General features: G+C 34.3%; 1 protein-coding gene across 1 annotated transcript in view; it reads left to right on the top strand.

Moving 5' to 3' along the window:
* Window positions 1–25,526, top strand: part of LOC117104675 (tenascin-X-like) — a 63,767-nt gene that overhangs the window by 24,288 nt on the left and 13,953 nt on the right. Inside the window, exons 24-48 of the mRNA XM_033245560.1 lie at window positions 3,785–4,048; window positions 4,610–4,897; window positions 5,155–5,409; window positions 6,042–6,308; window positions 7,612–7,866; window positions 8,121–8,402; window positions 9,359–9,511; window positions 9,725–9,832; window positions 10,921–11,199; window positions 11,986–12,249; window positions 12,989–13,297; window positions 13,731–13,979; window positions 14,523–14,686; window positions 15,382–15,496; window positions 16,117–16,377; window positions 17,378–17,653; window positions 18,242–18,490; window positions 19,219–19,509; window positions 19,675–19,938; window positions 20,353–20,459; window positions 22,100–22,274; window positions 22,497–22,787; window positions 23,398–23,655; window positions 24,170–24,457; window positions 24,660–24,920. Coding sequence (XP_033101451.1) covers window positions 3,785–4,048; window positions 4,610–4,897; window positions 5,155–5,409; window positions 6,042–6,308; window positions 7,612–7,866; window positions 8,121–8,402; window positions 9,359–9,511; window positions 9,725–9,832; window positions 10,921–11,199; window positions 11,986–12,249; window positions 12,989–13,297; window positions 13,731–13,979; window positions 14,523–14,686; window positions 15,382–15,496; window positions 16,117–16,377; window positions 17,378–17,653; window positions 18,242–18,490; window positions 19,219–19,509; window positions 19,675–19,938; window positions 20,353–20,459; window positions 22,100–22,274; window positions 22,497–22,787; window positions 23,398–23,655; window positions 24,170–24,457; window positions 24,660–24,920 — 5,973 coding nt within the window. The remainder of the gene's footprint in view (window positions 1–3,784; window positions 4,049–4,609; window positions 4,898–5,154; window positions 5,410–6,041; window positions 6,309–7,611; window positions 7,867–8,120; window positions 8,403–9,358; window positions 9,512–9,724; window positions 9,833–10,920; window positions 11,200–11,985; window positions 12,250–12,988; window positions 13,298–13,730; window positions 13,980–14,522; window positions 14,687–15,381; window positions 15,497–16,116; window positions 16,378–17,377; window positions 17,654–18,241; window positions 18,491–19,218; window positions 19,510–19,674; window positions 19,939–20,352; window positions 20,460–22,099; window positions 22,275–22,496; window positions 22,788–23,397; window positions 23,656–24,169; window positions 24,458–24,659; window positions 24,921–25,526) is intronic.

Raw genomic sequence — 25,526 nt, 5'->3', positions numbered from 1 at the left:
CGCCACTGTGTTTGATGTGTAATTTTATATGATAAATGAAAATGCAAATGCAGGCTTGCTTTCCATTTTTAATATCTTTCAACTGAGTTGCAATATATCAGTGACTGATGACTTACCAATTCTGACAGGCAACACTGGCAAAGTTGCTCTAAGGTAGCCTATATATTATGTTAGGTAGAACAGTATAGCCTGAAAATGATAAAGATGGTGTAAAAACATAAAATAGTTAAGCATTGATAAGAATGTTGAGGAGAAAAGAGTCGTAATTTCTTTAAGATTTAGAGAAAGAAACTTGGAACAAATTCACCAGGAACATGCTGGCATGTTAAGATGAAGGATAGGGTCTGCTCCTATTTTTGATTTCCTAGATTCGATCAAATTGATAATGTTGAGAATTTAAATTTGCACCTGTATTCAATAGTAAGTATTGATGAAGTACTTGGTTGAAGGTTCACATGGGGAGGAAAGAAGATTCTTTTAAATGTAAGGCTACAGTAAATTACTTGCGCATGGAGTCACACCAAAGATTGTGACAAGGCAATCATCCTATGATATTGTATTTAGACATGCAAAACAGAGTAAGGTACATTTTATTTAATGCCAATAAGGTAGAGCTCCTTCTTGTTTCTAACAATAGGGGTGAGTTATTTAATTAAATAAAAGCAATGTATTTATAATATTAGGTCCTCTCAAATATTTGGTATGTGTTACGAGATACATGTTTTTTTTTGGAGACCATTTGCTGGTTACTTTTTCTGTTCCTGATATTCAAGCTGGTTTTACACTGTATTTAGTTGCTGTAGTGTTATTAATATGGTAAGAGCATAATTGATGTGCACATCGCAGACTGTAAAATGCAGGGCATGATGTCTGTCTCTTGTTCTTGATGTTGACATGTAGGTTGAGATTGCTGTGTTAAATAAAGTTACTCTATTTAAAAATTGTAAAACCGAGTTATGCGCACTACAGTACATTGTCGTGTCAAAAGAAGAACTACAGGAAATGCTCATACTATACCAAACTCCAATACAGAATAATCATTCAAGGTGCATTAGACGATAACAAGAAGTTATTCTATAATGACACACCATCTACACACCAGAATCCAGCTTCTGAAGGCACCTTACTTATGGATGTCATAACCCACAATAGCTGGAATAATTAAATTAGAATCAAACAACTTCAACGAATGATTAGAAATGGTGTTGAAAGAGTGCATCCACCTACATGACCCAGAAATTAAAATGAGACAGATAGCGAATGTAGCAATAAAAGCCAACCAACAGAAAATGAAGTTGACAACAAACACCAAACCACTAAAGACCTTCTATCAAGACAATTTAAATGGACCAGTTATGTCATAAGAAGACCACATGATGATCTCTCAAAAATAGTCACATTTCACTGCTCAACAAGTAAAAACAAGAGGAATGACAAACCAAATCTGTTCGAGCAATGATTGAAAACAGTCAACTCAACAGAAGCAAATTTATTAAAGAAAGTTTAACCCATAATATTCAATTAAAAAATTGAGATGCCTGTAATTACCTGTACCTGTACTTGTTTTAACAACATTGGAGACGATATGTTGAACATCATGGGCCAAAGTTCCTGTAGGATAATAATGAAAGCAGTGTTGGGTTTGGCCTACAGGAACTCATACTTCCAGCGAGTTCTTTTATTCATAGAAGAAGCCATTTATCTCTCTTCCATAGTAGCCTAGCTCAAAACTCCGGCTATGTAAAATGATCAGAAGATTAAAAATTGTTAATACTAATAATGTAAAATTATGCCTATTATTTTATTTGGATGTGAAATTTGGGGTTTTCAAAACGTTAATATATTAGACACAATTCTCAATAAATTTTGTAGATATATGATGGGGGGTAGGGAAAAATGCCGTAACTGTCGCAGTACAAAGTGAACTTGGTAGATTTCCATTAAAAATTTTCGTTTTATTGAATATTATAAAATACTAGTTTAGACTATTACACCTAGACAGAGACAGAATTACATACCCATGCTATTTATTTCAATTAAGAAAGGTGGGAAGGGACGAAGAATGTTGGGCAATACATGTTAAAAATTTATTATTCTCAAGTGGTTTTGGTTATGTTTGGTTACTGCAAGATAGTAGTAATAAAGTTCAATTTATTAATGATATAAAATTACGTTTACATGACATACAACAACAGAAGTTTATTGAAGACAGTTAGATCCTATTCTAAGTTACGTTACTTTATAAAGTTTAAACAAAGAATTCATATAGAAACTTACTTACTTCAAATTAAACAAATTTTAAACAAAGACAACTATTAACCAAATTTCGTTTAGGAATCCTTGATATTGAGATTGAGACAGGTAGATGGTATGGGATTCTATTAGAAAAAAGATTATGTAAATTATGTTACCGTAATGAGGTAGAAGATTAATTTCACTTCTTGTTGGTCTGTCCTTTTTATAGTAAGTTAAGAGAAAAGTTATTACCAGCCTACTTTTACAATTATCCAACAGAAAATAAGTTTATAAATTTAATGTCAACTGACAAATTTACTTTGAGAAAATCTCAAAATATATTTATCTTGCTTTTAACAAAAGAAATAACTATGTTAATTAATATTGCATCTGATTTTGTTAATATTTGTTTTTATACTCCACGCCGTTGGCCTATGTTTTTGAATAAATGAAGAAGAAAGATAGTAAGGATTACTATGTTCAGGTTTTAAATAATCTTATCTATTAATTATATTTAATTTTAAATATATTGTATTTAAATATTTGTTTTATGAACAGAATATATAGGATGAATTATAGCTTGTTATAGTACTATGTAATATTAAAATGGAGCAATCATATAAACATATTATTGTTTAATTTTTGTACAAGAAGAATTGAAACAGGAAGAAGAATAGAAAAGGAGTGCCTTAAAATTATGTATGGAAAGCTCTATAAAAATAATACATTATTATTAAATTTGTACATGTTTAGCAGAATTTATCTCTGAAAAATTAGAGGAATCATCGGTTTTAGTGGAGTCTATGTAATCAGTATGCAATCCTCATCCTTCCCTGTTTGGAGTAAAAGGACCAAAGGAACTGTATTTTTACAAGCCACTCATGAAGCCTTTTTAGTCTTTGTATATCTTGTATTGAATTTGTTATCTTTTTATGAAAAATTGTGTCTTTTCAAAAGACAACCCTCAGCTCAGCCCTATAAGGTGGACAGACACTCTGAGTAGTGTATCCTTTGCGTTGAGCCTTTGTGAGTATAGTGTAACTTTTGCTTACATTGGCCCGATGCCAAGTTTACCACTGCCTCAGCTTGGGTATTGTCCAACTATCCTTCTCTCACTGCAAGTGGAGGTACCACTAATACCATCAAAACATAGACTGAACTAAGACGGATGATTCTATTTATATTTTGAAGGTAAGTTATGCTAAAAGAACTAGTTGGTCATCCAGGAGTGTACAGTATCTCACTTATACTTTTAATACCAAAATCACTGCTGATTTGTGTAATTGGTTTTTGTTATTTATATATTTTCAACAATATATACAGTATTATATATAATCAAAATATAATATATTATGGCATTTTTAGTTACTTTCTGCAATTATGCATACATCTGTCAAAATTTCATGACCACGTACTATTTACAGTAAATGTTATGTTTAATGGTCATCTTATGTCAAGCCATTTCTGCTTGCCATGTTCGTTGTTGTAATTTTTCCAATTCATTAAAGAATACTGGGTAAATAGTTAAAATACATAATTGTATTCATAGGTGATGTAACAGCAGCCGAGATTATAGTGCGTGACATAAACAGTACTTTTGTCCGGTTCACATGGGGCTCGGCATCTGGAACCTTTAACATGTATCGCATCACTATCGATCCTGTGCCAAACAATGGATCTGCCTCTTCTCTTGATGTGCCGGTTACTGATCAGAAGCTGGCTGAATTTGTTAACCTTACACCTGGGCAGATGTACTATATAACCATTGAAGCAGTCGGAACTAACATCAGTCTCGCAAATCCTGTCCGGACTTGTATGTATTTTTTGAGTTATATATTTTTCGCTATTTAAAGTAAAAATAAAAATTGTATGTTGTTGTATAAACTGTACTGTCCGTGGTCCTCCATCGATTTGCTTGCGCTAACAGGCTTAGCATATGGCTCTTTACCACTTACACTCAGGCCATTTATGGGCAAGAGAGGCTCTTCCATTATCTGTTTATCTAGGTATTTCAAAAATACACTAAAAACATCACAACTGATCTATTTTGACATTCAACTTCTATAAATAATGCCAACTTAATTTGTTTCCTAGACCCAGAGCCTGTTAGATCGTTAAAGACAGAACACTCCCTTGCAAAGTACACCTTAAATCTAAGTTTAATCACATTTAATGTACACCTTAAATCTAAGTTAAATCACATTTAATGTGTTCAACTGGTAATAATATTGCCATCTTCATTTGTTTCCTAGACCCAGAGCCTGTTGGATCATTATTATTTGCAACATAACACTCTCTTGCAAACTACACCTTAAATTTTACATTTTATGTATACAGCTAGTAATACTATTTGCCATTTTCACATGTTTCCTAGACCCAGAGCCTGTTGGATCGTTTGAGACAGAACACACTCTTGCAAACTACACTTCTGTAACCGTTACGTTCTCACCGCCTGAACTAGTAGATGGCATTGCAACGGTCTTTGACTTCTATGAAATTGTCTATCACACTGCAACATCAGTTCCCGTAACCATGATGCTGAATAAAGATTCTACTTCATTTACTGCTACTGATCTGGACCCAGACAAGACCTACTACTTTTCAATTATCGTTGTAAGTGGAGATCTTAAGAGTGGTCGTGAGCGAACCATTGCCAACACAAGTAAGTATGAATATTTTTATTCATGATTAAAGTTATAGCTTGGTTGTTAAAATGTACTCACTATTTGTGAAATCTAGTTAATGTCTTCACAGTAAAAATGGGGTAGGAATCTTTAGTATTGTAAGCGTTGAAAATTTAGTTAATTGAATATTCAAATGATAGAATTAATGTAACTACTGTAAATTGGCGCAAACTAATGATTTGTTTGTGGCTCATGCCAATCTACTGTGCTAAACTTTTTCTATCTATCTATTTAGCATCCCCTGGACCAGGTATTCTGTTTGTTCGATCAGTGGTTGGCACAAGCATTGACATCTCTTGGGGTGGTGCAGAAGATGATCCAGACTTTGAGGGCTACAGTATCACGATCGTGCCTGCCGATGGGATGATGGATGTGGACCTCCTTGAAAGGCGAGCCATGTTCACTGATCTTACACCTGGTGAAGAGTACACTATCTCCCTAGAGGTCACCAATGTTAACCCACAACCAGATACATATACTACAAGACTAAGTAAGTTGTTTTAGATTTGTAGTCCAGTATTTGGGGTTGGGGGAGGCAGTGGGGGGCTTAAGCCCCCCACCGGACAGGTCAAGCTCTTCCCCCACCCCTGTCTGACAGGGCTCGTCGGGCAGTCAGACCATAAAAAATATAAAAATAAGCCCACACCAAGCCAAAACATGTCTGTCACAGCCAGAGAGTGCAATCTCCAGACATCCAGAGGTTTCTATTCTTAAAAAAATCTCAATTGGGAGGAGAATCCCTCTCTCAAATCCTTCTCCCAGCTCGGGCCTACGAACTCAATTCTCCCTGTCGGACAGCTTACCCCGCCCCCTAAGAAAATATATCTTAGAGCCGCCACTGTTCCAGTAGTGTCCTTCTGGTTGAGAATTAGGCAGCATACAACAGGAGACAAGAGTTAACAATGAGTATGTGCATTTAACATACATAAAATTGCACACAGGGCCAATGCCTGAAACCCCTGTATCTTATAGAAAATCATAACTTGTATTTTACCCCTCTAGCTGAAACACAAGGAAAGCAACGATTAAAATTGAATGGAAATTGCTCCCCCAAATCACTTTCCTCAATAATAATATTAATATATTAAACGTTTTTGATTAACCAGTTCTTATTGTTTTCAGAGCCTGCACCTCCGACCTCTCTTGATGTCTCTTCAAAAACCGATACATCATTTACTGTCACATGGGAGAGGCCAGTGGGTGTGTTTGCTGAGTATCGTCTTGAGATATATGGATATGAGAATGCCGTTATTGAAGATACAACTCTATCAAGCGCATTCAATATCTACATAAAGTCAAGCCTGATTCCTGGTCGTAACTACACGGTCAGGCTAACAGCCAAATCTGGAAATCTTTACAGTGAAACAGCTACAGTGGTTGCTACATTAGGTAATTTAATCAATAGGGTTTTAAAGTTAGGTAGTAGCGTATCTAAGAATATAGAAAAGGGGGCTGAGTAGGGCATAAAGTTCAGGGTTCAAGGATTAAGTTACAGAAAGAGAGCTAGCTCACAAAAATAAGGTGAAACTGGACTTACTATTTTGTAAAACAGAAAATAGGGCTTTTTCTTATTGCCATAATGAGAAGTGATTTTGAAAAAAATAATTTAAAGAAAATTAAATAATAAAAAAGTATAAAGCAAAAAATACATGGAAAACAAACATACAATCATACTACCCAAATTATGAAGTAAAAAAAATAAACATGAAAACTGACGTCAGGGAGACGTTTGCAGTATGGCTGCACTTGTAGTAGCGAGGGTGATGTTGAGAGTTCTTACCATTACGCTAAATAATTTGACCTTGCGGAGGTCAGTGCATTTTTAGTTGTCACCCTCAAAATGGTATATTTTGAGTTTGAAGATTGTTTGTGCATTTCAAGGTAATTTTGTGCTTAACAGCTGTAGTTATTTTGAAACTCTTTAGAAAATGTAAATTGCGTAAATATAAAAGTTTAATTACCCATTTATTAATATTGAATATATGTGGAATGACGTCATATTTTTATATGCACACCTTTGTTTATGGCCTTTGCTTGGACAAAGTTAAAAGATCAGAGCATGGAAAGTACCAAATTGCTGGACAGAAAACCCTATGCAAAACATGGCTACAGAACATTTTGTCATATACCGTACTCGCGCGAATAAGCGCCTCTCTCGAATATCCGCCCCTCCTAACGTGAAAATTTCCTTAAGCACCCCGTTTGAACAAGCGCCCCCTTCTAATTCAATAATGTCATAGGATTTTCTTTATAACAAATCAATAATCCAATCAATCCTGCGACTGTGGTTGTTGGCATGATTTGAGTGGAAACACATTCTTATTAGGTTAGTATCAAAATGAGGATATTTCTCTTGGACAGATGAGAACTCCGATCCTTGGACAGACAGTATATTTCCAACTTTACACTTTTTAAATATTTGTCTATGCCTAGTCCTACTCCTCGTTTTTTTTAAATTATTTTCATAAGCGCCTGTTTGAGTAAGCGCCCCTCAGGAAGTGCAAAAAATATTTTAAGCACCCGGCCACTTATTTGCGAGAGTACGGTATTGATTAATCACTTGTTTGAAAAATATCAATTCAGAGGATGTGCTGTAGCCAAGGACACAAGCTACGGTGTCATATAGATAGATGATGATAACAAGATATTAAACCCTCAAGTAATTTTACATTTGTTTATACTTTCTTTATAGTATCGCTAGAACCACTTCAGTTTGACCTTCTTAGCAGATCATCTACGTCCCTAACCTATAATTTTGGATTTGTTGAGGGTGCAACTGATTATCACGTTTCAACAGACGATGACGACATTGTCCCCATTACTGTCCCAGTTGGAATGGAAACCTTTACCTTGAATGATTTAACTCCAGGCAGACTCTATGTCATCACTATCAAAGCCAGGATGGTAGCCACTGTCTTGAGAATGAACAGCACTGAAGTTAGAACAAGTAATGATAATTTAAATCTTAAATAATGAATTATTAAATACTGAAATCAATTAGTTTTTTTTTTAATTAAAATAATTGCATACATGCTATGATATAAAAATCATTTTATAATAATTAATTACAAATTTATTGTATTAAATATTGATTTTGATTATGCTGGATTAGTTGGTAAGTTTAAAAATCTAACATTAAAAGTTAATGCATTAAGTTTAAAAAGAAACTTAATATATAATGGAATATTTTTTGAATTTCAGCCCCTCTTCCAGTGGAGTCGGTCACTGTGATGAACACTGGACTGTCCACCAAAGTTGATGCATCATGGGTTCCAGCTTCTGCATCTGATTACACCAGTTTTGCCGTCTCATACACAGACGTGGCTAATGTGAGAACTGACCTTGGGATTACTACCGAATTGGAAATGACTATAACCGAGCTTGAACAAGACTCAACATATACACTTTTTATTACGGTGGTTAGTGGAGAGGAAACAGATACAGAGATACGTAGCAGTGCTTTCTCAAAACCCTTCTCAACAAGTAATTTCTATTATTAATTTCTTAATTATTATTATTAATTTCTGTATTTAATGACTTGTAATGAAAAGAAGAATGAAGGAAAAGAAAGTTTGATTTAATTGATTTGTTTATTCAGGGGCTTAAGCCAAGGGCTGCCAATAGAGAATATTGTTCATTGTAATAAATTACAAATATAAATATTTTTTTCATTCCTGATGATGACATAATTAATGTCGAAATATTGAATCCCAACACGATGGAGTGCATTTGAACACTTGGAATATGTATTATACTTCCTTATCTGAGAATAATCAGTGGACCTTTCAGTTACTGTGGTTTTGTAATTTTTGCGAAGAGTGACTGGTTTGGCTTGTCTTTGGCACATATGTTACTACTGCTTTTCGATAATGATAGTAAATATTACTACCAAGGGAGTGTAGCTCAGCTCATTCGGCTAAACTGGTGGTAGCTACTAAACCTTAAAGATTTTTGGTTCTGGGTCAATTTCATTCACTGCTATCCTTGTGGAGGTAGAGGTGTACTGCCCAATTCATCCCCAGAAAGACCCAACTTGAAATATGTCATCTGATTTTCGTGGGTTTTCCTATAGGAGTTATGTGATATTTATTCATATATCAAAACAAATAATAACAATCATTATTAGTAAATCATATTATTAAAATATTTAATGATATTTCTATTGATATATCATATTAATATAAATTGTTTAAAATTTGGCTAATGTTATTGGATTTTAAATTTCGATGGTATTAATTGTATTTGTAATTATTTTTTTTTAACATTCTACTCACTTGTTACTTGTTCCACTAGCCAGCATCTTGTTGAAGACACTCAGTAAGATGTAATTGTCCATGAGAATGGATGACATAACACAGCCATTGAGAGAGATCATTTTTAAAATTTTATTTTTACAAATGAATATTACATTGATATTAATTTTTATATTTTATTGACAGTGGTGTTAGATCCTGGCCAGATTGAAATACAGAGTTTCTCAACTATTTCCCTGACTGTTGTTTGGGGAGCAACAGACAACAATGCAGCAACATCGTATGATGTTGCAGCTCTTCTAGATGGCGTTATTGCTAAACAAATGACTGTAGGAATTGGTAAGATGGTGGTATTGGAAGACATTTATTTTGCAACAGAAGCCAAATTCTAAAAGTATTTTAAATTTGATTCAGAAAATTAACTAGGATAAAACTTCAGGTCAATACAATTTATTATTAATTTTACTAAAATAACCAAAAATTTATTGTGTAAACAGTAATCAAACAATTATTATCAAATCAGTCATTATTGATTTATTATTTTTTTATTAGGTGAGGAAACAAAAGGAACTCTTGAAGGCCTTGCGACTGGAGTTTGTTACGCTGTACGTCTTACAATCGGAGGAATATCATCTGTAACAGAAATTGAAGCGTGTACACGTGCGTATCTGGATAATAAGTTTAATTTTTTTAAATGTATTCATTGTGGTATAAAAAATAATATGGTGAGCCGTACTAGTCTTAACAGTATAAAAATTAAAAATTGCACATAGGCAGCCAATGGCTGAGTTTTTTTTTATATATATATATATAAATATGAAAGTAATATATTTTTGTTTAAAGTAGTTGTATATCCATGTTAGTCTAAATAATAATATTAATAACAGGTAATAATCATCCACTAATCAGACACCTAGTGAAGCTTGCATTGGCTGCCAGCAAACACTTATGTTGAATGAATTATCTTAATAATATTGATAATGATAAAGATTTATTTAGTACCAATTTCAAATCAATATGATCAAATGTTCTTGAGCGTTGTCACCCCTAGTCCTGAATAACATGTAACAGCAAACCAGCACAATGTGTCTCCTCTGTACCATGGGCCATATATAGTCCACTCAGCACATGAAACTGGTGTAATCAATGCCACAACATCCTATCAGGTACCCATTAATACAGACAGAGATAAATATAGATAATAGTGTATTGCCCATTGAGGAGACAACCACTTCTACATTATTATAAACAAGTTTTTCTTGCAGTGCTGCCTTGTTATTACCTGTTATGATTTTTGTTTGAAAGATTATTGGATATAAGCCTTAACGTTTCGACTGCTATCACTATCACGGCTAGCAATCATGATCACACGATCAAGGCTGGCAGAGATAGCAGCTGAAATGTTGAAGTAGCAACAATTTTGGCTTATCTCCAAAAATCTTTCGAACAAAATTATTTATAAAGCCATAATGTTCTTACAAATAAAATTAATGTACTGCCATGAAACTTTATTTAATTGTTGTATAAGAAGATTCATAAGTGTATAGAACACCATTTATTTCCATACTTCTTCATAGGAGAGGTACATCATTTACAATTAAACATTTTTCAGTATTTTTGGTACACAATAATACCTAAATAACAAGTAAGCATTTGACTTCCATGGGATTACAAAACTATCAAGAGAAATTTATTTATGTTGTTTAAGAACAATATGTTTGTCATTGATTTATTATTAATTATTTTAGAACCAAATCCTGCAACAAATTTTGAAGTGTCCATAATTACATCAACGACAATGGATCTTCAGTGGACGCCTCCAGTGGGCAGCTTTGATAACTATCAGATCACATACAAAGTGACGGGAGAGACTGAAACACAAGAAATGCTAGTTAACTTTGGCTTAACTACTGCAACCCTAACTGCGCTTACTCCTGAAACTATGTATGACATTAGCATTGTATCACAAGTACATTTTGTTGGTGGATCTGTGGACAGTGATTCTGCTACTATCCAGAAATCAACAGGTAATTTGCATTTCTTCTAAAAGTTAATAGTTTAATTTCTCTCTTTGTATTTTAATGAATAGGATCTAAATAATTCAAGAATGTATGTAATCAAAAATCTAATAAAATAGCATATTACACCAATGCAAAATGCTCTTTAGAAATTCATACAAAGATTGCAAACAAAAAACGAGTAGATATTGTAGATGCTCTTGTAATCAGCCATCTCAAATAAGCACAGCTTTAGAATAAGCAACACACCAAACCTTAGTTTTTTTTCGAAATCGAGATAATATATATTATTCATGTTATTTTTTTACCAATTCCATAAATAATAAATTACAAAATGCAATGTATGGTGGAGGAGACCAGAATTGAGCAGAGCTAGTACAGAATTATTGGCAACCTTAACATATATCTTGTATATATTAGATGCCCAACATTTATTCAAAATAAATATTATGTTATAATCACATATACGTGTTGTATTGTTACAAAATTATTAAACATCTAATTTCTTACAAAATTTATGATGCTAAACATTGCAACAAAGTCAGGCCTAGGGTGGCAATGGGCCGGTTGGCAACGGGCCTAGGGTGGCTAAAAGCTGTGTGGCAAAAGGCCAGTTGGCATATGGCCGGGTGGCAATGGGCTGGGTGGAAACGGGCCTAGGTCTGTATGAACATCAGGTGCAGTGAGTTGCTGGCTTCATTGTTCATGAAGTACCTACACAATTTTATAAAATTTTTAAGATATTGAATATTCATTAATTGCACTGTTTTTTAACCAATACTTGCTCCATTATAGTCACTTCCCTCATCCGTGTGGACTCCGTCACAACAACATCCTTAACCTATAGTTACGAACCCAGCGAGCAAAACACCAACGATTATCAGCTGGTGTACACACCTAACGAGGGCCTCCGAGAATCTCCTGTTAGCTATGCAGGACCGGTTACTGCTGGACAAGAGACACTGACGCAGCTGACTCCTGGAACTCTTTACTCTTTCTCATGGCAAACTGTAAATAGTGGTGTTTTCCAACAGGAGGATGCTGTGGCTGCATACACAAGTAAGTGGTTATTTAAGGCTGAGGCATCGGCCAGAATGTACTAGTGGTGATCCTTGATGTTCTGCAACCATGTCTTTCTATGAGCCTTGGAAGTGAAGTGTAGTTCTTACTTAGATGCTAGCATTCTAATTTGAAATATCCATGTTTAAACCTGTAAACCTCATGACTTGTGTCTTGTGTATAAAAAACTTCACTCATTAAGCCTCCTATATGGATCACCATTTCCACACAAATACTGTAAAATTGATTGATTAATTAAAAATTGTGCAGTGTACTGTATACATTTATTTAGGAATAAATAAATGCATATTTCAATTCTGAAAAAAACTAAAAGAAAGAAGCTGGCTAGTTACAAATAGAGCACCGCACAGCGGATAGCGCCACTAGACCTTTGCTATAGCAGCAGCAGACAACATATATGGTCTTTCGCTAATTACTGTATGTAAACATTGAAGAAGCTTCTTAAGACTTAGATTGTTTTTAATATCAACATTCATTCATTTTCCGTTTTAATATATTTGTGCCCATTAATAAATTAGTTTTATTGTTTAATTAATCCATGATGGTAATTACGTAGAGCAAAATGCTAGGCCTTCGGAAGTCCCCCAGTAGTAGTTGCCAGGTTCTCGGAAATTTTAATTTCAAATTTAGCGAAAAATAGTGTACGTTGTCCAAGGCACTGAATATATATAGTTGGATTGAAATTAAATCATGTGGGTTGAATTTTTTTTTATTGCAGAGCCAGAGCCAGTGACTGCTTTACAGATTACATCAACCACTAGCTCCTCGTTGACTGTTGATTGGACAGCGCCAACTATTGGAAACTTTGATGGCTACAAATTAGCGTATTTTGCCTTAGAGCAAGCAAACGATGCTGATCTCCTCGGACAAACACCCTCGCCAACATACTTTGAAAAGAATGTACAACTCCCAATTGTTTTGAATGGCTTGGCACCAAATGTTAAGTACTTTGTACAGATTAATACATATGTCGGCTCTAATTCACTTAGGGTTTTGAGTGATCAGGAAGATTTATTTATGAATACAGGTATGATTTCAAATTATTTTAAAAAGCATTATGCTGGCAAATACTGAATTTTCTTAAATATTTGAATATATTTACCATTTTTTCATAATTTTACTTTTAAGAAAATGTTGGTTAAATATTCATATATTCTAATTTTATTCATTGCAATTTGAATATCATTTGTAAATACTTACAGGTACCTGGATAAACCTACTATTGCCAATGTTTGAGAAAGGGAACATAATTCTAAAATATAGACCCATCCTCTGAGTGGGCTGTATTACATAATCTTAATTTTAGGCTTGAGCCCTTTGTATCATGTATGTTACATTTTGTAAACATTTTCAAAATTTCTTTCACAACCTTTGCTCAAGGACTTTTAAACTGTACCTTTGCAGAATTTTTAACTCATGACCCTAATCTGCTACTGAAAAAACTACCATTATCTCTCTAGCTACATCTGATGTATTTGAAGCCTATGTCATATCAGTCACCACATCCTCTATTGAAGTACAATGGAGCAATGCATCATCTGGATACACAGTGGCTATAACAAAGGTCAGCGATTCTACCACAATGTCAGTCTCTGTCGCAGATGACCTGCTTAGCTACTTAGCGTCTAGCCTCGACTCCGGTGAGGTTTATACCATCTCAGTTACTGCAGACTTATCATCAATGACTAGCACTATTCAACAGGCAACAAGTAAGATTTAATTAATTTAATTACGGTAATTATATGGCTTTCGGTACACCATGTGGTCACCGACGCTAACGCTGCTGATTAACCTACCGTGATAACTTTGTGTCCCCGCCTCTTGTTTGAAAAGATTTAGTTTTTAAATTTTATTTATCAAAGTATCTTTTTTTGATGATGTTTCATGCTGTTAAGCTGACATTCCTTCTGTTGTTATGAAAGAAGGTTCTCGTGAAATAATTACATTCTATAAATTTTATTTTATTCATTCTGGTAAATACAAATAAATGTACAAACATTGCAAAAACAAAATATTAGCAATTCACAAATATATAAGAATAAAGGATGTGCTGCTCCCAAAAAAAAAAAAAAGAATGAAATAACTTTCTTTTTTGTAAAAGCTAGTAAGAAACAAATTACTTACTCATTCAGCTTCGACCTCTAACTGAGATCTTTGTCAAATGACTGCTAAATGAAAACTTAAGTTATACAGAAGTACTGTACTCTATGTTTGCCACATATTCTATTACATCTAAACATTTAATCTTGTAGAGCCACAACAAGCGACTGGAGTAAGTAGCTCATCAACCACATCATCAATCACAGTCAACTGGCAAGCTGGTGCAGGAAGTGTTGACGGATTTATTGTTACTTACAGTCCTGATACAGGCAACCCAGTCCCACCAATCACTGTCATTCTTACTGCCACCCTTGAGGTATAAGATTTTACTCTTTTATGAGTATATGATAAATACAGTATATAAAATTTATGGTGCATATTATTTTAGGTAGCTTATTCACACTCACCGTGTGTAGATCTAAACCGAAAATATGTACATAGACTGTACTGAATTGAATAAATAAAGTAACTTTTTGGCTGGAGCAAATAACCAGCAACCATATACTGTGTATACCATAGGCCTATGATATTTACTACAGATACTTTGGCTTATTTAAAATAATAAGGAGAGATACAACTGGATGGATCATCTGTGTGTCTGAATATTCGGATGCATGGCGATACGATTCAATCTAAAGTCAGCTCCGGCGAAAGAAGATAACCAACTGATTCACGGCACCAATGAAACAGGTTCGGTTGAAAGTAAACATGTGAAATCGATACTGGTGTACTAGCAAAGCAAAACCAAAGCAACAATTAAAGCTGTATAATCCTGATCTACGTTGTGCCGACAGCACATCTTCGGTCACGCCGCTTCAAGACTCCTATCGTTGACACATGAGAGTCCTCTTGCAATAAAATCCCATAATAATCATTTGTCACACTATTAACAATTTTGAATACATAATAAAAAATGAATATATTGAAAACCAGATCATTCTAAATAATATTATTTGGTAAGGTAAATGAATTAATTTTTTCTGTTTGAATTTTTATTTATTTATCTGTCAGGTGACAATATCGGGCCTAGATGCTGATACCAGCTATGATGTAACGATTCAGTCTTATGTTGGAACTGAAGGCTCCCGCGTATTTGGAGATGCTGTCTCAGAAAATGTTTTAACTGGTAAAATTCTTTTATACTAGATATTTAATATTTTACTAAATTCATTTTTATTTTATTGAGATTTCATTTTTCATTCGTTCATTTCTGGTTTGGTCATAAACCACATTGACATCACAGTATAAAATCACTGAATTGCAAGTTGCAAAAACAATTCAACATAAGATGCCATAACACACTTATATAAAATGATATACAAAACACTCAAAGTGGACAAATTACAAGAAAAAAAGAACCATAAAGATTGCACAAAAAGTTAATCATATAATTAACATATCAATTTTAGAGATTATAAAAGTAATTTGAATGTTTAATTTGAATGTTTTTTGTGTACGGTAAGTGTAGGATAATTTAGGATAATGTTGTCGATTTCATAGATACTTACCTGGAGATTGCTGGATATAATAATGATTATTGTATAGCTTTCCCGTTGATTTGTCCATCTAAACATAAATAGCACCTTTAATCTTATCACATCAATTACAATCTACTCGTATTTAGTTATTACTTTCAGTTTATTTTAACTAGCAACATACACAAAAGATACAGTGGCAGTGAACTCTTAAATAGTACACTACAATACAGTATATAAAACACTGACAATTTTATTTTTCTCTTTGCAGAATTACCTGAAGGGGCAATGATAAGCGTCATCAGCACAACATCCAGCACCATCAATGTGGCATATACTGAATCATTTGAGTCTGATGTCACATCCTTTACTGTCACCATCACTAGCGAAAACAATGTAGTGACCACAGACTCTGTGCCAAAAAGTCAACTAACTTACCAATTTGAGGGTCTGCAACCCGCCACTTTCTACACCATTTCTGTTTCTACTAACGGAGCAAATGTAGAGTCTGGAATGGCAACTACTATTACAAGTAAGACAAACAATTAATCTCAGTAACTCTGATGAGGGCAGTATAATAGAGGCAGTAGATCTAAAAAAGATCTGTTAATCATTTAACTATTAATCAATCAGCTGAGTGTTTCTAGAGCTAATCATGAGTGCAGTATAATAGAGGCAGTAGATCTAAAAAAGATATATTAATCAATCAACTGTTAATCAATCAACCTCATGAGGGCAGTATAATAGAGGCAGTAGATCTAAAAAAGATATATTAATCAATCAACTGTTAATCAATCAACCTCATGAGGGCAGTATAATAGAGGCAGTAGATCTAAAAAAGATGTATTAATCAATCAACTATTAATCAATCAACCTCATGAGGGAAGTATAATAGAGGCAGTAGATCTAAAAAAGATATATTAATCAACTATTAATGAATCAACCTCATGAGGGCAGTATAATAGAGGCAGTAGATCTAAAAAAGATATATTAATCAATCAACCTCATGAGGGCAGTATAATAGAGGCAGTAGATCTAAAAAAGATATATTAATCAACTATTAATGAATCAACCTCATGAGGGCAGTATAATAGAGGCAGTAGATCTAAAAACGATATATTAATCAACTATTAATCAATCAACCTCATGAGGGCAGTATAATAGAGGCAGTAGATCTAAAAAAGATATATTAATCAACTATTAATCAATCAACCTCATGAGGGCAGTATAATAGAGGCAGTAGATCTAAAAAAGATATATTAATCAATCAACTATTAATCAATCAACTTCATGAGGGCAGTATAATAGAGGCAGTAGATCTAAAAAAGATATATTAATCAATCAACTATTAATCAATCAACCTCATGAGGTAGATCTAAAAAAGATATATTAATCAATCAGCCCAGTGTTTCTAGGGCTCTTCATCAGAACTAAAATTATTTGTCTTCAATAGATGATTATTATTGATGTGCATTGCTAAAAAAAATTGTAGACACCTATCAATTTAAAATCTTCTCTTTTTTTTTTTGCAGACCCATCGAACTTAGCTAACTTAACAGTCACAGATAAAAGCCAGTCGCAGATAATGCTCTCATGGATAAGCCCAACTGGTGATTTTGATGGCTACAATGTAGAATATACCACAGCATCAGGCCCAGCTGTAAACAAAGAGCTTCCCTCCTCAGACACATCATTGTCACTTCAAGACCTGCTTAGTAATACAGAGTACACATTCACATTAACAGCATATATTGAGAAATCTGGATTTTCAAAGGAGAGTGAAGTATCAACTATATCCGTCACAACAGGTAAATAATATATAATAATAATAATAGTTTGCATTTATAAAGCGCTCTTTGCTATAAGACCATTAGTCTGTTGGAACAGTTGAGTATTAAGGAGAGACTTGAATTGGTTGAAAGATGAAGGCTGACAGATCTTAAGTGCCTTAAAGATTAATTTTCAAAATTAGATTGTTAGAAAAAAGCTCAATACTCATCAACCATGTCTACATAGTGGTAACACTAGTAGTCAAGGTATCACCACTGGGAGTATCACTTACCTTGACTACCTTTCTGAGAACACCACTCACCTCAACACCCACCGAAGCCCCACCACAGTTGTGGATGAGGTTAAAAAATATGTTACCTCTAGATGCCTGAAAATGGCACTGCAAGTCTTTGAGGCCTGAGTCAGGTAACCCCAACGGCTGGAACCGTTGTCACCACCTTCGATGCAATATTTATCTACGTAGTTTTTTTGCAAAAACCATGTGAATTGCTTGCCGGCTGAGTGGGTCTGAATAAACGACAGCAGGCTGTTGTCTACAGTGGGCATTTTCTATTAACTGAGGAACTTTTCCATCATCATTGATTTCAAGAATGTTTTGTTATTAGATGCTCTTGTTTTGACGATAAACGAGCTCTCAACCACATCATTAAGAATTACCTGGACGGCAATCCCTGATACTCAATATGAACTGATTATTGATCCACCTGTCGGAAGCCTGAATTCTGTCTTGTTGAATGAGGGAACATTTGATTTAAGTGAGCTCACAGTTGGAATCACATACCAGTTCATTCTAAATATAGTTGTTGCTGATGATCAATCGAGGTTACTTGTTGGTAAAACAACGTACACTCTACGTAAGTAATTTATTCGTTTTATCCATTATTGTTAATTTTATAGCTGGGGTTCACTATTATACTTTCTATTATAGGTGCATTGTTTTGTAGAAGTGATCGTTATTATCATGAGACAATTGTATTTTGCATGTTCACTGTTGTGAAATGCTACTTGAAAGCAACTTATTTGTTATACCTGTAGATGGTATTTTACTTGACAATGAATTAACATGGCACATGGGATAGCACAATGGGAATGAATAATGTTGGCTGTATGAATAATGTTGGCTGTATGCCATTTCACAAACATTTAATGTGGCAAAGACAAGCCAAACCAGTCACTCATCACAAATCCTGTTTCAGAGATAATGGCCAAAACATATTGGAATATCAACATTTTTTTAATATATTTTATTGCACTATATATAACCTTTATATATTTGCATATCATGCTATGCTGTTATTTTCCCCATTTTCGATGTTAAAAACAATTTTTAATGATTTGGTGATGGTGGGATAGTTTCTGCCTGAGAAATGCCATTTTATAGCTCTCATTTTACTGTTTAACCCTGTTTTAATAACTAAAAATCGATTTTTGCGACGAGTGACTGGTTTGGCTTGTCTTTACCACAAATACACATACTGTACCATGATAAATAGGTTATTGTTCATAATACAATTTGTAATATTATTAACCATTTGATGATTTATGATGTCAGGCTTTACATACAAGTGTATTTTTACTTCAGCTCCGGAGCCACCATCTCAGCCTGTCGTTAATGATATAACATCCACATCAGCAATCGTTTGGATTACTCCACCTATTATCGGCAGTCTAGGCAGCCTCAGCATCCTAATCTCAGAAACTGCGCTGGGTGCTGGTGCAGGCACTCCTATCGATGAAACCATTGTTGTTGCGAATGATGGATGTCCCACCCTTCAACTCACTGGGCTAAAGCCTGGCACCATGTATACGATTACGGTTAACAGTGTTAGTGGGAATGCCATGAGTACTCCTGTACAATCAACATTTACAACTGGTTAGTAACAATTTTTGTTTGTGTTATTGTATATTGAGCAGGGGCAGATTCAGGTTTGGGTGGGGTAGATTGAGGGGAGGACTTCCAAAAATTTCTCTGTCATTAGTCTGGTGGTTGAAACCTTCTGAAAAATGTTCTTCTGTAATAATTTATTTTGATTTGTAGGACCAGCTGTAGAGGGAACTATTAGTATTGGTGAAGTGACTGCAACCAGTATTGTTGTTTTCTGGGAGAAGCTATCAAGCAAAACATCCGGCAGTTACCAACTGGTTCTGGAGCTCAACAACATTGAGGTTCAGAGGATGTCATTTGCATATGATTCCGTTGCAGAATACACATTTGTTGACCTTATTGATGGAACTCAATACGAGATTATTTTCTTGGATGAAGACTCCGGCACATCGCTTGATACTACATTTCAAAATACTAGTAAGATTCATTGATTTAGTTTGACAAAAATACATTTTAAATGGTAATACTAATATTAAAAATAATATTATTAACTATGATATAAATGAAATGATTAATCATAATATAATTACTAATAATACAAGCATATTTATGCTATGTAAATCCATCTATTATTAATAATCAGAATAATATATCATAGTAATAATATAAAAATATGACTTTTAATTTTATTAATAGTAATAATCCATTAAAATAATGATAATTACCGACATTGTCAGTAATAATATATGATTATATGATAATATTATAATAAATATATAAGTAATTCATAAATAAGATTCTGTCTACTGACTAATGTACAAGTGAATTATTTATGATTTGAAAAGAAAGCTAACATATCTACTAAAATTCATGGATTTATGTCTCTTTTAGGACCAAATGAACCAGGTGATGTTACCTTGGCAATGGAAACTGGATGTGCAGATATAGATCTCACCATTAATTGGTCCCCTGCCTCTGGAAATTTTGATGGCTATCAGGTAGCTATAAATCTAATGACGATAATGAACACTTTTTTTTATATGTTGTTGGACTGATAAACGAACATATTATTATTGTCTGTTTCATGAATACTTACCTGGATTAACCAATATAAGCCAGATCCTAAAGGCCAATTCAGGCAGCGTCGTACAACGCAGCCCAACACGAGTTGTCGCGTCGGGTCTGTGTGAGTTGCGATGGTTTGTGTCAGGGACAGTCGCGTCGTAGAATATTAAACATGTTTAATATTTCTCACAACGGCTCAAGACTGTCCCCGACGATAAATCGGGTCGTGCTGCATCGGCCGACGCTGTCTGAGTTGCCCTTAATAGAACTTACCAGTGAAAAATAATGGAATCGTATATGCATCAACGTTATGTAACAAACCTCAAATTTTCTTTCGCCGTGAGCGAGTATAGTGAAAGTCTTACCTAGTGAAACAATAAGGCACTTGCTCCTTGTTGTGTTGATTTTTATGTTGAAGCCTTTTGTTGATGCGTTATATACACCTGGGTTAGACATTCCATTATTATTCACTGGTAAGTTCCAATATTAGATTTACTGGTCCTAAACTATGGAATTCTTTACCTTTCCTAGTTGTCGATTCCATTAATAAAAAGTGATTTTCTATCCAGTAAAGAAACACATTATTTCTAGTTATTAATACAGTCAACTCCCTTAGTATCATTCTTTTTCTTCTCTAACTTATGCTCAGTGTCTTGGTCCAATTTGAACTGTTGCTTCCTTTTTGTGTATCTTCTTTGTCCAGTTTCGTCCATGTCCTTTTTCTTTTCTGTTTGTTTTTTGTGTCTCCCTTTTGTCTTTTTGTTTTCAGGCTGACTCTTCACAAGATGATTTTCTTCTTGGGTCTCCGCCTTTTTCCTTTTTTCATGAATTTTTTATGATCTTATTTTATATTTTTGTACGAATTGACAAGGAATTAAATAAATGCTACTTTGAATTGAATTGAATTGATTCTATTATTTTTTTGCGGGTAAGTTCCATTAAGAATCTGGTATATATATCAGTTCATTCAGGTAAATATCTCAGTCAGACCAACAACATCACTTCTGATTTGTGTGATTTCATTTAAATAAAAATTTAATTTATAGTTTTCAAACCTCTATGCTATGAGCCCCATCTGCAGAAGCCTCACCCATTTTCTCTGTGGCACAAGATGTGTAAGACTGTAACTTGTAACTCCTCTTCATGCTGTGAGCCTCAAGCCTATCTCTTAATGTCCTCAACATATCATATCCATATTGTAAGCCACAAAAGTTCAAAAAGCTTGGTTTCTATACAATCACTACAAGCTATCGCTGACTGCTGTCAGTGATGCTGATTGGTCGTTCAAATCAGGGAACATTCTCGATTGCATTGACGACCGCTATGCAGTATGATTGCACTGAAAACACTGTAGTGACAGTGTAGCGATTTTAAGGAAACCAGGCTAAATAAACCTAATATTTGTACCATGAGATGATGATAATATGGAAAGCGTTATATATTCCATTCCATTCCATGTAATATCTAATACAACAATCTTGTACAAAATTGTATTCCAGTCTCCGAATAGCGCTCTCTGTATGTAATTGTCAAATGTGAAGCGTACATTTGAACTTTTTTTTTTAATTTATAGATTTGTTACCGACCTGTTGACGGACCGCAATCTCCAATCACAGTTTCTAGCGCTTCCTCGTCATACACATTCGTAAATTTAAACCCTGACACAGAATACACCATTAGTGTTGCAGCTTACACAGGAACAGATAGTAGGGTGTTAAGTACAAAAAAGACTTTGATCATACGAACAAGTGAGTTAAGAACTGTTTATTGTTATCATTTATATAATCATTATTGAGGTTTTTATCAGATGTGTATAAGAGACAGATATATATATATATTGATTTAAAAGCATAGGAAAAAACCCAGAAACACAAAGAGTAATAATGCAATGAATAATATAAATTGAAATGTAACAAATTTATATATAAATATATTATATATTATATTATTATGTATTAATTTTATTATAGAACTTGACTGTAGCATATCAGATCCAGGGGTCCTAACGGCAGTGGCGGTAAATGATGCATCTATACGTGTAGAGTGGGAGTCTCCTTCTGGGGACAACTATGATGGCTTCCTCATCACATACACCCCGGACAATGGCCAGCTTAGCTCAACAGTGTTTGTATTGAGAGATCTTCGTACCATCTTGTTGTCAGGGTTGATTTCTTCTGAAGAATACACTATTTCATTGGTTACTGTTAGAGAAGGTGCAACCACAGAGAAGTCGAACGAATTGACTGTCAAAGAAACAACAGGTAAAATTAATATGCTTTTGTTGTACAATATTTAATAAAGTAATTGTGTTTAATAAAGCTAAGCTCTTGTACAGTACTATTTTACCACCAGATTACAATTTACCATTCCTGATCATAAGGTATTTTTACCTGCTTTTGAAGCGGGTAGGGCTTATTATTAACCATTTTGTATTAAATACAATGTGTGTGTATGGTTTGCTGCTCCAGGTGCAGCATCCCCGACTGCACCATTTTAGTGGGGTGATTGTCTCCCTGTTACTGCCCTGGACGATGATTACTAGGCTGACATTCCTTGTGGCCTTTATCGTCATGCTGTTCTCATTATGCTAGCTAACTTTGGACAACTGGTAGCTTCATATATTACCTTGTCGACTTTGGTGGCCGATGAGCCAAATTTGTTGGGTTCTCTTTCACTAGTTTGTGCCTCAGCTGTGCTCGTGGTTCCCCTCCACCCTGGGTGTCCCATGGGCTTAGCCAGCAGGTTATGGAACCAACTAGGAAACTTGGCACAAGTCAGTTCATCCAGATATGTATCTCACTCATAGACTACCAACATCACCGCTGATTTGTTTGCATAATTTGTATAATATTTTTTTTTTATTCTCTTCAGATGCTACTGCCTTTGGTTTGAAATTGGTGAGTGCCACTGACAGTAGCCTTACATTTACATGGAGTCGAGACAACACGCCTGCCACTATAGATGATTACACCATCACATACACTCCAGCGGATGGTGATTCATCCTTTGAGTCAAACGTACAAACCTTTGGAATTACAGGACTTCAAGATGATACGCAATATTCTGTTACGTTGCGTGCGAAATATAACGGAAATATAGTGTTTTCAAGTGATATCACTGTAAAAACATGTAAGTTGTCAGAAAGTTTGGAATCTAAACTGAGAAACATAATGAGCTTAGTCAGATAAATTGTGGTGTGTGTGTGTGTGTACTCTGAGATCTTTATGTCTGTGGTTCATTTTCATTGCTGCTCTTTTCGAGCTACATGTTTAGAATACAAATTACTACAAATGTCAAAGAGACATTGTCTTTGTTTAGAATCACCACCCTTGGTAGGTAACTAAAAAATGAGGTTTTTATCCATAATAAACAAAGAAGACAGGGTCCTAGGAAGTAGAAGACGCCCCACCAATACTCTGCGAGCAAGCAAGAATTAACTCTCGCAAATTTATATGTTATTACTACTGTATTATTAACAGTCAACCTGGAAATGGATGTAACCATGCACAGAAAAGTAAATATTGATGTGTTAAGAATGCTTATTTAACTACATCCACCGGAAGTGGTCCCCCACATTTTGCGATCCGTGAAAATGAAAATAAAATGATCCAGCTTCACTCATTTCGTCATATTTTTCTTATAGTATTGTCAGCACCACCAACTCCAGAATACTCTGCCATTGATTATGGATATGGTCTCCTTCAACTGAAAAATCCCACTTATCTGTATGATCATTTTGAAGTTGCGATTTACACTATTGTTGATAATTCAAGATCGACCTCACCAATCAGCGAAATGAACCTGCCAAGGAATGCCTGCCCAAAATTGAATTTGAACCTGTTGCAGCCATTCTTAAGCTATGTTGCTGATGTAGTTGCAGTCCTTGGCAATGGAGACAAGAGCACTCCAAGATCCTTCAGTTTTAGCACCAGTAAGATTTCATAATATTTTATTTATTACAATATGTATATCTTCATCATTTATAAGAATTCATTTTCAAATAATAATCGGCTTTTAATTAGTGTTTAATAGGCAAATCACATTTTTACCACCATATCCAATTTTTTTATAAAGTAAAACAATAACTACAGAAAATAAATTATTTATGTTATCAATTAATTTTTTTTGAACAGATTCTCCTGGAAGCTTAGATATAAGCACAACATCTGTAACGCTTGACTCAATTGAGTTCACATGGACACCTGCATCAGGTGATTTTACGAACTACCTTGTAAGGTATAACCCAGCTGATGGCACCACTCCTGAAGTAACTCTGAAAGCTAAAAATGACCGTCGCATGGTTCTTCAGGGACTTGCTGGTGGTACTTATACCATCCAAGTAGAAACACAGGGAAATGATATGCAGGTGTCTAATGAATACATGCGGAGAACAGGTAAGTTGTTGCTGTTTTTCCGGTCATCAAAATAATTTCGATCAGTTTGGTGCTAAATCAGAAATTTATAGTATTGTAATCAGTTTGAGAACTGTTTATTTGGGCATATTTTTGTTTTAATTAATAAAAATATGAATATAAAGTTGAAGATTTTTGAAGATTTGGAACGCCCACGAATAATGACCTCTATTTGAGTTTTAAGGAAAATGACGTATGCTTTGTACAACTCTCGAGAATTTTTTTATACTTTGTTCCGCAATCTGCTGCCCACCAATAGTAATAATTTTGGGAAAAAAATGTTGGCACTCTCATGCACATGCCACTACGAAAAAATTGCAAATTGGAAAAAAAAAATTAGTGATGATATTTACTTTTATAATGCCTGCTATTGCCTTTAAATCTTCCAATAGCAAATAATTATTTCTTCCTTACAATTATGTAAATATAAGCAATTTTCAATCCAATTATTTAATTGTTCTATTGGAACTCAAGCATAGGCATAAGGGTGCCCTCTAACCCTTTGACCTCCCATACTTTTTACATTTAAAATAGTATAAAACAGGATTAATATTGAGTCACTTTAACAAAATGTCTTAGTTCTCAAGG

This window comes from Anneissia japonica, unplaced genomic scaffold, assembly GCF_011630105.1.
Source record: "Anneissia japonica isolate Jap-2015-1 unplaced genomic scaffold, ASM1163010v1 scaffold287712_len2945570_cov188, whole genome shotgun sequence".
Lineage (NCBI taxonomy): Eukaryota > Metazoa > Echinodermata > Crinoidea > Comatulida > Comatulidae > Anneissia > Anneissia japonica.
The sequence above is the reverse complement of the archived record's forward strand: the minus strand, read 5'-3'. Positions and strand labels throughout refer to the sequence as shown.